Source organism: Hibiscus syriacus, unplaced genomic scaffold (assembly GCF_006381635.1).
Source record: "Hibiscus syriacus cultivar Baekdansim isolate YM2019G1 unplaced genomic scaffold, ASM638163v2 tig00002684_pilon, whole genome shotgun sequence".
In the NCBI taxonomy this organism is placed as follows: domain Eukaryota; kingdom Viridiplantae; phylum Streptophyta; class Magnoliopsida; order Malvales; family Malvaceae; genus Hibiscus; species Hibiscus syriacus.
Genome location: NW_024061939.1, coordinates 321,635 through 335,241, shown reverse-complemented (window position 1 = coordinate 335,241; position 13,607 = coordinate 321,635). Strand labels below are relative to the sequence as shown.

The window sequence follows — 13,607 nt, the reverse complement described above, 5'->3', positions numbered from 1 at the left end:
TGTTGTGTGGGCTGGGTGTATGGTTCTAGGGAACCTACACATTCTGTTGTGATGGGCTGGGGGTAGTGTTCATATTTTTTTAACGACATGATTGCATAAACCGACTTTACTGGAATATTTTTATCAGTATGTTTTTATATACACTGTATGGAACACACCGGGCTTTTTAGCTCATTCTGTAGTTTTTACCCTTTTTCAGATAACAGCAGACCATAAGCTAGCAGATTTGGCATCAGGAGAAATCAACTACTTTATTTTATACGAACATATATTTCTATATGTTTTTCGGTTATGTTTGGTGATATGTATTTTATTATCGTTTTGGACATATCTGTATTAATATATGTCTATATTATATTTAACGTTCTATAAGTGATAAAAAAAAACCTCTGAATGGGATATGTGACCCGCTTAGGTTTGGGTCTATCTTACAGACCGGGTCTGAGGGGGTTACATTTGGTGGTATCTGAGCTTTCAGTTTTAAACACTCGGACTGTATATGGGTCCTAAACTTTGAATTTTTAAGAAATAAAAAAAATGTCACCTTATGTTATGATTTAAAGTTTTCTCGAGATCCCTGATGCTAATCTGACATATGTTTCAAATTCTTCTGTATAGCCTTATAGATTCAACGATGAATGCTGCTAGAAGTCGTAGGACAGGACGTGGACGTGGTAGAGGGCGAATCACTTGACCTTCTGTTAGGATAGACAATCCGATGTCAGCACGTGATCCTCCTGTTCCGCAAGTAGATCCGACTCTTTCTCATGAGGATCAGTTTACTCCTATGAGAGACCCTCTCGTCATTGAAGATGAGGATACTGAGATGAATAAAGACGCCATTAATAGAGCTATCTTACGCATGTTTCAGAGAGCTGCTAGAGCCCCTAGTAACATGACTGCAGTGGAGATTTCAAATTCTCTGGTTGCTGCTGGTGTAGTACCATTTGAGGGTATTACTGGTGGACCTCCGACAGACGCTGAGTATTGGCTGGAGGACACATAGAGGATTATGGATGAGATGGACCTCAGACTTGAGCAAAAGTTAAAGGGGGCCCTAACTATGTTGAAGAAAGAAAGCTTCAGATGGTGGCAATCCATTTCTGGTAGTATTTCGAGGAACCAATTAACATGGGATCTTTTCAAGACGCGCTTCCGGAGTCGCTACATCGGAGAGAGATATCTGCAGGAGCGACGCCAGGAGTTTCAGAACCTGGAGCAAGGTAATATGTCTGTTATGGATTACGAGGTGGAGTTCATCCGATTGAGCCGATATGCTCCTGGACTTGTGGATACTGAGATAGATCGATGCTTGAGGTTTGAGAATGGACTCAGGTATGAAATCAGGAGTCGAGTCGCTACTCACCGAGAGAGGAATATTTTGATGCTTTAGTTGAGATAGCCAAGACTGCTGAGGAAATAGAGCGACTGGGTATGGAGCACCGGAGAGATAGTGATCGAGCTCAAACCCGATTTAGGAGGCCTTCTGGTTCTGTTAATTCTTCTGCACATCCTAGTAAGAGGGGCAGGGGTGAATCTTTTCAGAGAGGTGGTGCAAGTGCCAGGCCTGTAGCATCCGGTTCTCCAGCTGTTCAGTCTTCTAGACTTGTTGATTCTGGTTCGCAGCCATGTAATTATTGTGGAAAACCTCATCCTGGGGAATGCAGGAGAAAATTTGGTACCTTTTTTAAATGTGGTTCTGGTGACCATTTTATAAGGGATTGTCCATTATCAGTTACTACAGTTCAGACGCCAGCTCGTACTCCCGCTCGTACTCAGAGTATTGTTCAGACTCCTGTAGGTGGTCGTACTCAGGAGAGAACACCTGGATCGGCTAATAGAGGCTGAGCATCTCAGAGTAGGGGTCCAATCAGATCTGAGGCCAGACAACCTGCATTGGTTTACACTGCTAGACTTCGACAAGATCGAGATGGGCCTAATGTGATTGCAGGTACTGTTACTATTCATTCAGTTCCATACTTTGCATTGTTTGATAGTGGCTCTACAAATTCCTATGTATCACATTCCGTTTCTGAGGGTCTAAATATTCCTGTTGAGAATACTGAGCGTTCAGTGATAATTCATAGTCCCTTAGGTCAGTCCATCGTGTTGGATCGTATTTTTAGAGAGTGTCCTATAGAGATCAATGAGGAGATTTTTCTGGCTGACCTGATGGAGTTACCCTTTGAAGAGTTCGATTTGATTCTTGGCGTAGATTGGTTGGACAAACATCGAGTAAATATTGATTTTGAGACTAAGAGAGCTGTTCTGAAAACCTCAGATAATCGAAAGATTATAATGATCGGGGAACGACGTGGATTTCTGACGAATGTTGTGTCTGCTTTGGTAGCGGAGAAGATGATCAGGAAGGGTTCCGAGGCGTTTCTTGCTTATATTTTGGACACTAGGAGATCGCAATCCGATATTGAAGGCATCCGAATTGTCAAAGAATTTCCCGATGTTTTTCCCGAGGAGTTGCCAGGATTACCTCCAGATAGAGAAGTCGAGTTTGTGATTGAAGTCTATTCTGGTTCCACCCCGGTTTCAATGGCTCCTTATCGTATGGCCCCAAAGGAGCTTAAAGAACTGAAAATCCAACTCCAGGAGTTGTTGGATAGGGGATTTATCCGACCCAGTGTATCACCGTAGGAGCCCCAGTTCTCTTTGTCAAGAAGAAAGATGGGACGTTGAGACTCTGTATCGATTATAGGAAACTGAACAAGCTCACGGTGAAAAACAAATATCCTCTGCCCATAATCGACGATCTATTTGACCAATTTCGAGGGGCTTCTATCTTTTCAAAGATAGACTTATGATATGGTTATTATCAACTTAAAGTGAAAGATTCGGATATTCCGAAGACTGCTTTCCGTACTCGATATGGGCATTATGAGTTTTTAGTGATGTCATTCGGGTTAACTAATGCCCCTGCTGCTTTTATGGATCTGATGCATAGGGTGTTTCGACCTTATTTGGACCAGTTTGTAGTTGTATTCATTGATGATATACTGGTATATTCTAGAAGTGAAGCAGAACATGAGGAGCATTTAAGGATTGTTCTTCAGACTCTAAGGGAGAATAAGCTATACGCTAAGTTGAGCAAGTGTGAGTTCTGGCTCAGCGAAGTGACTTTTCTTGGACATATCATCTCTGCTGATGGCATTCAGGTGGATCCAAGCAAAGTGGAGGCTATTCTGAACTGGAAGCAACCCAGAAACGTCTCTGAGATCCGTAGTTTCTTGGGCTTAACTGGTTACTATCGTCGTTTCGTTGAGGGGTTCTCCCTTATTGCAGCTCCTCTGACGAAACTATTGAGGAAAGATGTTCCATTTGTCTGGTCTGAGGACCAACAAGCTAGCTTTGAAAAATTGAAGATTGTTCTAACTCAAGCTCCAGTGTTGATTCAGCCTGAATCTGGGAAGGATTTTTCTGTCTACAATGATGCTTCTCATTCTGGATTAGGATGTGTTTTGATGCAAGATAGAAAGGTTGTCGCTTATGCGTCACGTTAGTTAAGGCCGCATGAGCGTAACTATCCTACTCACGATCTGGAATTAGCTGCTGTGGTTTTTGCTTTAAAGATCTGGAGACACTACCTCTACGGAGAAAAGTGTTATATCTATACTGATCATAAGAGTCTGAAGTATCTGCTTACTCAGAAAGAATTAAATTTGAGACAGCGTCGCTGCTTGGAGCTTTTAAAGGACTATGATTTTGAGATAGAATATCATCCAGGGAAGGCTAATGTAGTGGCAGACGCCTTGAGCCGTAAGGCGATATCAGATCTCAGAGCCTTATTTGCCAACTTGAGCTTATTTGATGATAATAGTTTGTTAGCAGAGTTACAGGTTAAACCTACTTTGGCCGAGGAGATTAAGGCTAAACAACTCCTTGATAACTCGTTGCTTCCCATTATTGAACAAGTTAAGCAAGGATCTAGTTCGGAGTATACTGTGGACCAGGATGGTATTTTGTGTTTTCACGGTCATTACTGCGTCCCTAAAGATGATGAGTTGAAACGGGTTATTCTTCAGGAGGCTCATAGTAGTCCTTATGATATGCATCCTGGTGGGGACAAAATGTACAATAATCTCAAAGAGCGCTACTTTTGGACTGGTATGAAGAAAACTATTTTTAGATTTTATGGCAAGGTGTTTGACTTGTCAGCAGGTTAAGGCAGAGCACCAGTATCCGTCTGGATTGTTACAGTCAATTAAGATTACTGAGTGGAAATGGGAGCGAATTACGATGGAGTTCGTTACTGGTCTTCCTCTAACTCCTTCCAAAAAGGATTCTATCTGGGTGATTGTTGATCGACTCACCAAGTCAGCGCACTTTATTCCTATTCGGGTTAATTATTCTCTGGGCAAACTGGCTAAGTTGTACATTTCTGAGATCGTTAGACTTCATGGTGTTCCGTTGTCTATCATATCTGATCGAGATCCGAGATTCACCTCCAGGTTCTGGAAAGCTTTACACGAGGCTTTGGATACTCGTTTGAATTTCAGTACAGCTTTTCATCCTCAAACTGATGGACAGTCTGAGCGAGTGATTCAGGTGTTGGAGGATATATTACGGGGTTGTGTGATTGATTTTCATGGTAGTTGGGAAGATTTCTTGCCGTTAGCTGAGTTTGCTTACAATAATAGTTATCAGGCGAGTATTCGCATGGCACCGTACGAGGCTCTGTATGGACGCAGATGTCGTACTCCTATATGTTGGACAGAGTTGCATGATAGAAAAACTTTGGGTCCAGACTTGATTCGAGAGACTGAAGATACTGTCAGACTGATCCGTGATCGCTTAAGAGAAGCATTTGATAGGCAGAAGTCATACGCAGATAAGCGACGTAAGGATATCGAGTTTGAGGTTGGAGATCAAGTTTTTCTCAAGGTATCTCCATGGAAGAAGGTATTGAGATTTGGACGTAAAGGTAAACTGAGTCCGCGATTTATTGGGCCGTATCGTATTCTGAAGAAAGTTGGACCTGTTGCTTATCAGCTTGAGTTGCCTTCCCAGCTCAGTCGTATTCATGATGTTTTTCATGTTTCTATGTTGAGGCGATACCGTCCAGATCCAGATCACATCATTCAGGTTGATGAGGTAGAGCTGAGACCTGATTTGTCATATGAGGAGGAGCATGTTCAGGTTTTAGAGAGGGATGAGCGAGTTCTTCGGAATAGGCGTATTCCAATGGTCAAAGTTCAGTGGAGTAATCGTAGCCCCTCAGAAGCTACTTGGGAGACATTGGAGTCAATGGAGGTTCAATTTCCTCATCTGTTTTCATAAGGTAAATTTCGAGGACGAAATTTCTTGTAGAGGGGGGAGAATTGTAACAACCCAAAAATTTTAAAATAATATTTAATTAGGAATTGAGGTTTTAATTGTGAAAATTGGTGGATTTTTGGGGACTAAATTGGAAGTTTTTAAAACTTGAAGCTTGTTTTAGAGTTAAAGAAAATTCAGGGACCAAACCTTGAATTTACCCTAAAATGTTAGGTATAGGTTGTTATATACGTGAATTGGTTTCTGAAAATCAGAAACCAATTCCTCCCAAATTCTCTCTCCCAACCTCAACTTCCGACGACGATCCCGACGCCGTCTGAATTCCGATCGTCATTTTAAAACCACCATCGTGTTCATCATCGAGCGAGGAACAAATCCTTCAATTTAATTGAAGCGAAATGCTGCCAAACGTCGTGAATTTTAAGTCAAAGCATCGATTTTTTTAAAGCTCAATCGCTTAGAAAATCCTAAATTCATCGCCGATCGTTGCTCCGTTTACGACACCTCCCGCACCATCGTGTTCCTTGTGCCGTTCCGAGTCCGCCGGTGTCATCCTCGATCTCCGTTGACGGCGGCGCGTGGGGAGGTGGATCAGTCAAAGATTCGGCCAAGTCGAAATCGAGCTCTCCGCAGTTTAAAAATTTGAACCGATCTTTGTGAGTATCTCGAAATCGCTCAAAATAATTTTTAGAAATTTTTCCGTGATTTTTAGAACCCCGGAGGACGTCGCACGCGCCACACGCGCCGCCGCAGTCGAGTGAACGCTGGAAACTGATTTTGACCGGTTTAACCCGGTTTTGAACCGATTTTGACCGGTTTGACCGGTCACGACCCGTTTACCCGACCGTTGACCCGACCCGACCCGTTGACCCGACCCGTTGACCGGTTTTATTTTGAGAATTAATCCGGTTTAGTGCTATTCGGGGAATTAATTTGAAATATGTGCTATTTTGGTAATTTTTTGAAAAAAGTGATATTTTAGGAATTAATTCGAAATTGGTGCTATTTTGGGAATTAATTCGAAAAGGGTGCTATTTTGGTAATTATTTAAAAAAAATGTGCTATTTGTGTAAAATGTTTAACAGTTTGTTGACCTCCTTTGACCAGAACTTTGACTGACTTTGACCAGCTATTAAACGACCTTTGTTTTCGACCAAGAATACCTATCCTGATAGTTTTTGACGTCCCGAATCCGTTTTTGATGTCTGTTTTGCTAAATTCAAACCCGAAAGTCTCCAAATCATCAGTCAACCCCGTTGACTTTAATTTTGACCAAGAATTCAAAATTTCGGAAGGTCATATTTTATATTTTTCGACGTCCTGAATTTGATTCCGAAGTCCGTTTTGCTAAATTCTGACCCGAAATTCTTGAATCGAGCTTGTAAACCCAAAAGACTTAATATTTTAATATTTTAATTATTTAAATGAGATTTGGTCAAGGATTTATTCAATAAAATATTTTATGAAGGTACTCGTGTTTCACCTGAGCAATGATCAATTAGGTCCGGTATTATCCGTTCGTTAGATCAGCCTGAACCGCGTACTACGAGAATTACCAGTAGGTTTCCGTATATTATTTAAATAATATTTAGATTATTTATATTAGGATTCCAATATGGATTTTTCCAATTCGTAGGATCTAGCGCTGCAGCAGAACGTGATCGACAGACCCAGTAATAGGCTTCCCTATCTGATTTCTCAGACTGTTACAGGTGTGTTTCCCGACAGTGTTAATTATTTCTGTTTTAAAATATACATCTGAACATTATGTATATGACATCTGATTTGCCACATATTTCTGATATGATTTCTGGTTACGGTATTTTATATCGATTTTCTGAATATTGAATATTCGATATCTGAAATTCTGTATACTACTGACTTGTCTTCTGATTTCCGTATTTCTGTATATTATTGTTAAGCATGAACACTTTTATGTTTTAAAGATTTAATCATTGTTTTCATTCAAATACATTCATGAACATCTCCATCATTGGAGGTGTTGTTGAAGGAAGTATATCCGCAGGTTCCTCAGCTTTGTGCTCAGGGCCTTATTTGTTGTGTGGGCTGGTGTATGGTTCTGGGGAACCTACACATTCTGTTGTGATGGGCTGGGGGTAGTGTTCATATTTTTTTAACGATATGATTGCATAAACCGACTTTACTGGAATATTTTTATCAGTATGTTTTTATATACACTGTATGGAACACACTGAGCTTTTTAGCTCATTCTGTAGTTTTTACCATTTTTCAGATAACAGCAGACCATAAGCTAGCAGATTTGGCATCAGGAGAAATCAACTACTTTATTTTGTACGAACATATATTTCTATATGTTTTTCGGGTTATGTTTGATGATATGTATTTTATTATCGTTTTGGACATATCTGTATTATTAATATTATGTTATATATTATATTTAACGTTCTATAAGTGATTAAAAAAAAACCTCTGAATGGGATATGTGACCCGCTTAAGTTTGGAAACATTTTTATACGGAATAAATTTAAAACCGGCACCTCATCATTTGATGCACTATGCCCAGCAGGAGAAACGGACATAATGCCGTCTGCTGCTCTTGATTCCTACACAGGTTGATATAATAAAAATTAAGAATTTCGGTAAATGCAATTAAAACATAGAACGCAAAACCTCTCAGTCGACTTACATGAATCTCGAGTTTCGGTACATAATTTTCTGCAGAAATTATGTTCACAATCTTGTCAACGAGTGTTGCTCCCTGCAAAACAAGATTCAGAAATGTTAGTTCATACAATCCTTTATGTAGTTCAGTGTTGTCTTTAAAAGAACAGAGATTTCTAATCAACAAATGCCAAACTTTATAGAAAAGGAAGACATAAATTATATACTTCAATGAGATATATTGAACTTTTTGTTAACTAATGCAGAAAACACAAGTGCAGAAAATTCGAACAAGAGAGCATCGAGAATCATATAGTCGACGGAATTAAAGTGTATGTTCAGAAAGTTGGAAACAAGCAGGAAAGGATTTCAATTTGTCCCATCATACACGGCTGAAGCATCCGATAAAAAAAAAGAGGGAACCGATGGAGCACTTATCCCACAATAGGAGCATCCGACGAAACCACAAGGTGATCTAATTAGCTATGATACTAATAGTGAGCTATATTCCAGCAACCAATAGGAAATTACATTTCTCCATTTCTGATAAAAAGAAATTTAGTTCGAATCCAACCATGAAAATACGAAATCATTTCTCAAAATATTGATCATCCTGTGGAGATAACATAAATTGAAAGTTAATTAGGCAACTTTTCCAGCTTGACATTGCTGTATAACTTACAAGTAAAGAATTACTTTACAAGCTACTTATTTCAATTCAAACAGTTACAATAATCTATTCACTTTAAGAAGGCACAAGCAACCGACTTTCGAGATGAATTTGCAAGGCTCGGCTCAAGCAACGAAGTTAAAGGAAAGGCATTGCTAGGTTAGCCGATTTCTCGATGTAACCGATATCAGAGGATTACAAGCCAAGAAGAAAAGTAAATCCATGCATCAATAGCACTCTACTAAGCAAAAACGAACAATGCAATCGGATTAAGCACGAACCGATAACAATAAGGCGATTTCAAGCGCTTTGGGATCTTTGAAGGTAACATATGCAGTCTTTAATTGGCTAGTTTCACTGCAGAATCCATAAAACAACAGAACAATCCAAGTTAACCAGAAAAATCACTACTTTTTTCTGTTAAATTTCCCATAATAAAATATATATAAAACTCCATAGCAGCTTTACCTTCCAGGTTGGTTTCCATATAATAAATTATATAAAAAGTCAAAATTCAATTTAAAAAAATAGCTTTGGCCGACAAAATGAAGACCCAAGATCCAAAATGGCAAAATTCCAACTATTTTCGTTTTCTCAAATTTTCTCAGCTACCAAACAAATTCATCATTCATCAGCCCCTTTAATAGAAACACCAGAAAAGAACAACATACCTTATAATTTCAATGTGCTCAATATCACCAGAAAATGAAAAGAACTCATGAATCTCCCTCTCAGTAGCTAGATCTGACAGGTTCTTCACTTGTACAGTTCTTGTCTGAGAAACCCAACAAAGACAACATTTTTAACTCAGAACAACAAAGAAGATTCAGTTTCTAGAATCATTAAACAGACAAGCCAATAAGGAGAAGTGGGAGATATAGGTTACCTGCATTGTTAAGCAAGCAAAAAGCTGGTGCAATAAATGAGTTGTGAAAAACATGGTAAGGGACAGAAGCAGACAACTCTGGAGGGGAGAGAGGAGGGCAAAAATATGTGAGCAAGAAAGAATATAAAATGATTGAGTTCTTTTATTAACCTTTCAGGTTTCATTTATTTTATGAATATTAAATTAAATCACTTTTTTTACATTATGTTATTGTTATTTTTTCTTTAAAGAAATGCTTTGAAGGAGTTTATTTGAAGAAATATATGTTATGATTAGTCTCTTGGATTATTATTTTATAAAAGATTAATATAAAAATAACTGAAATTATATCTCGAAAAAAATGTACCTAAATAATTTTTTTTGTTAAAAATAAGTATTTAATATTTTTTTCATTTATATTTTTATGTAACTACCGTTTATTTTTTAATTTTTTAATAATAAAAAAATATTATTTTTAATTAAAAAAATTATTTATAAAAAATTATTTTTACTGAAATTATAAAAAACATAAAAACTAAAATCTCTTAATTTAACCTCATTATCAACCGTTGTTTGTCATCTCTGGTCACAATCGTCATCGCCGAACAGTTATCCACCCATCGCCACCCACCCATTGGTCAATCGCTATCCTTACCGTCACCCAAAATCCTTTAACCTAAAATCCTAAAATCCAAATATCTAATTCCTAATTTCAATTTCCTAACCCAAATTGTCACCATCCATCATTGTCATCGTCGAATGGTTGTGTTTTGATTGAAATTTCACGGTGGTTCGAATGGTGGCGGTGGGTGACTTGTGGACGTCGGAGTCGGGCATAATCGACGTAAAACGACGATAATATCCGATGAACCTTTAAACGCTTCTCCACGATAAATGATGACCTATTACGACGAAAGGTCAACAAGAGTTTGAGCCTTTTCGAGTTCGAGTCGAGTTTCAATATTATATTTCGAGTTCGAGTCGAACTTGATCATTTTAAGCTCGCGAGTTTTGGAGTCGAGCTGACTTTGAAAGTTTTCGAGTTCGAGTCGAGCTCAGCAATACTCGAGCTTGACTCGGCTCGTTTACACCCCTAGGTAGGGTTTCCAACGTTTATGTTCGTTTATGTTCGTGTTCGTTTATTTATTAAATGAACGAACATGAACATACATTCATTCGTGTGCGTTCGGTTCATTTACAGGCCTAGGAGCACAGGGTGGGGGCTGTTGTTTGGTTTGATTTTTTTCCAAAACATATTTTGATTTTCTTGAATTTTTTAAATAAATTCTTAAAATTACTAGAATGTGATACTTGTTATTTAATAGAAATATTTAACCGCGATTAACGTCCAGGCATTTAAAAGTGTGACGTTTGAATCATTAAATACCTATTTTTAGTAAAAAAATATTTATGTACTAAATGTTTTTCGATGTATAATTCAGACACTTTTTTTATTAAACCTTTTATAAACATAAAATTGGCCATAAAATTAAATAATTTAATGCTCTTGCGTAAGGATAGAGCTAGGATATCAGTTTGAGAGATAAATTATAATTATTTGAAAAATGAGATAATTTATAATTAATTTATAATTTTCAAAATTCATTATATAAATAAAAAATAAAAATAAAAACGGGGCCCTCCCACTGATGTTGTACGTGATTTTTATTATGTAGAAAAGTAAATTCATTGTAACTTTATTATTTATTATCCGTTTAAAATTTTTAAGTTTAAAGTTTAATAGGATTAAATTTAAACTAGATTGATTGTAATTAAATTAACTAAAAAATAATACTCTGTTATGAATATTAATTTATCTATAAGATGAATTTTGATATACATTATTAATGAATTTTTAATATCCATTAGTATTAGAATCGTGAATTATATTTATTATTTATGACTATAAATATAACAGCCAGAGAAAATATTGTACAAAACTCAAATTAAGATAATAATACAATCCTCTCCTTTTATTCTAATGTCTCTCCTTCTTGTTATTCTTATTGGTTTGTTCTTTATTATTTTACATTTCAATATAGTTTTAATAAAAAAAACTATATTTATAGGAGTATTAATGAATCACCAATACCCAGATTTAATATTCACACATACATTTTTTTTTAATACGAAAGGGAGAGAGCAGCAACCTTAATTTTTTTTAAAATGAAAAAAGAGAATGGGTAAAACGAGAGAAAGGTAACATGAATAATTGCCAAAATCTATCTAATTTGGTCAAATCCGACCTTAGTTAGACTTGTCTCTTTAAAAATAATGTCTGAAGCAGATTATTTTATTGGATAAAGACTTTATTTTAACTTTATGGACAGTCAGGCATTTGGATTTAAGTGGCATCGTCCAATACGTATCATTCTTGGTGGGGGAATAAGTGGAAAGAGTTTAGCTCAATAAACTTTATCCTTTTTTAAAGCATAATGGAATTACAACTAACGAAATAATGGTCACAACCAAGTTAATTACATTGACAGTTCGTAGTTTATCCCTTCTAGTTTGGACAGAGAGTTACAACCAATAAAATAATGGTCGTTGATCGATATTTTTTTTTTGTAAGAGAGATGGAAGTATATGAGAGAAGATGGAAGATAAGAAGGAGAAAGGAGTGGAGAGGCTTCATCTCACAATTGTGACTGAGAAATATATATGGTGACCCTAACTAAAGATGTTAGGCATATGATAATTATGTTTGTTAGTAGGCTAGAATACGATACATATGTGGCCGTCATCTATTAAATTTAGTTATCAAAGGTCACGTCGAAGACTAAATATTATGGACTGTAGAAAGTGATTTTGTAGTAGGATGGTTTCAGAGATGTTGCGGTGTCTCTGGGATCTTGTAGAGGCTCTTCTCAGAGGCTGGAGTCCTCTGGGAGACTTTATTGTCGGAGATTTGATAGTTTCTAGAGGTCTTCTCCGAAAGTATAACATATTGTCCCCTTTGTCAAGGGAGTGTAATAAAGTGACTTGATCTGAGATTTATAGTGAAAAATAAAACGACCATCTCTCGAATTTGTTCAACAACGGAGGCTTCTTAACATTCTCATTTTTAGGATAGAGGCGACTCATTTCTCTTTTTAGAAAATCCTGGTTGATAGGTGGGATTATCTTTGCATTAAAAAATTAACAGTGATGTTAATATATCATCATAAGATAAAGTCATTTCAGGATTGAAAAATATTTTTTTAAAATAGTACCCGCACAACATCATTGTTAATTTTTTAATATTGGATGACCAAAATGTAATGTTATATATGATTTTGAAAAGAATAATAACTGAGTGATCAAATAGATTTTAACTAATATGTGAGACATCAAATAGGTAGTTTACCGTAAACGTTTTTACCTTTCATCCATTTTTGCATATGTATCATTTAAATCCATGTTCACATTGCATATTTAATTTTATTAAAAAATAGAAGTAATTTTGTTAGAAGATTAATTAGATAGTACTTTAAATTGATTGCTGATCATCTACGCTAGTTTTTTGAAGTAGAATGACATCATATTTATAAAACTGAACGAATTATACAATTTAATTCGAAAAAATAATTATACAGATAAAAATTTTAAAAAATAAATTAAAATTTTCATTTTCAAATAAGATTCACTCATTTAAAATAGAACTCCCATGCATAAAAGATCATATTTTAATTTTAAATTTGAACTCACAATCCCCAATTTAAAGAAAAATTTAGTAAACTAGATGTCAATTTTAGGCATTATTAAGCACTAATCTTTTTTCACATGTAATTGTTTTTCGAGTCCATTTTTTTATTTTATAAATAAACAAGTATTATTTATTTGAAAAAAATTACAGTTTAAAATAAAAATATTTTTAGGGATCCTATCATATTTTAATAAAATAAAGATTATTGATGATCTTGTTGATTTTTTATGAAATATTTATCTGATTTAAGGACCGTTCTAACGCATATATTCCTTGATATATATCCATACTTTATCTATATCATTTGATTATGTTAATGTATATATGATCATAAGTAGTTTAGCTATGATAGATATAGTAAAAATCACATTGATTTTATGTTAATATAGTTAATGGATGAGATTGTTTGATATACCTTTTAATTGTGATAGTAAACTTTTGATTTCATAAGATTATGA

The 13,607-nt window shown here is 36.0% G+C and overlaps 1 protein-coding gene across 1 annotated transcript; it reads right to left on the bottom strand.

The window, feature by feature from the left end:
• Positions 1 to 774: 774 nt before the first annotated feature.
• Positions 775 to 9,575, bottom strand: LOC120148579 (binding partner of ACD11 1-like). The gene is made up of 6 exons (XM_039161659.1): positions 9,486 to 9,575; positions 9,271 to 9,374; positions 8,881 to 8,956; positions 7,955 to 8,026; positions 7,736 to 7,871; positions 775 to 821 (listed from the first exon to the last, which is right to left on the bottom strand). The coding sequence occupies exons 1-6, from the start codon at positions 9,537 to 9,539 to the stop codon at positions 775 to 777; spliced, it is 489 nt and encodes a 162-aa protein (XP_039017590.1). The 5' UTR covers positions 9,540 to 9,575.
• Positions 9,576 to 13,607: the final 4,032 nt, after the last annotated feature.

What these genes read in the sequence shown, in the direction of transcription:
- LOC120148579 (XM_039161659.1), bottom strand. Translation starts at nt 9,539, where the DNA reads ATGTTTTTCACAACTCATTTATTGCACCAGCTTTTTGCTTGCTTAACA. An exon ending in GAGCACATTGAAATTATAAG is followed by an intron (nt 8,957 to 9,270) that starts GTATGTTGTTCT and finishes TGGATTCTGCAG; the next exon opens with TGAAACTAGCCAATTAAAGA. An exon ending in GTCACATATCCCATTCAGAG is followed by an intron (nt 822 to 7,735) that starts GTTTTTTTTTAA and finishes TATTCATCTCAG; the next exon opens with TATCCTCATCTTCAATGACG.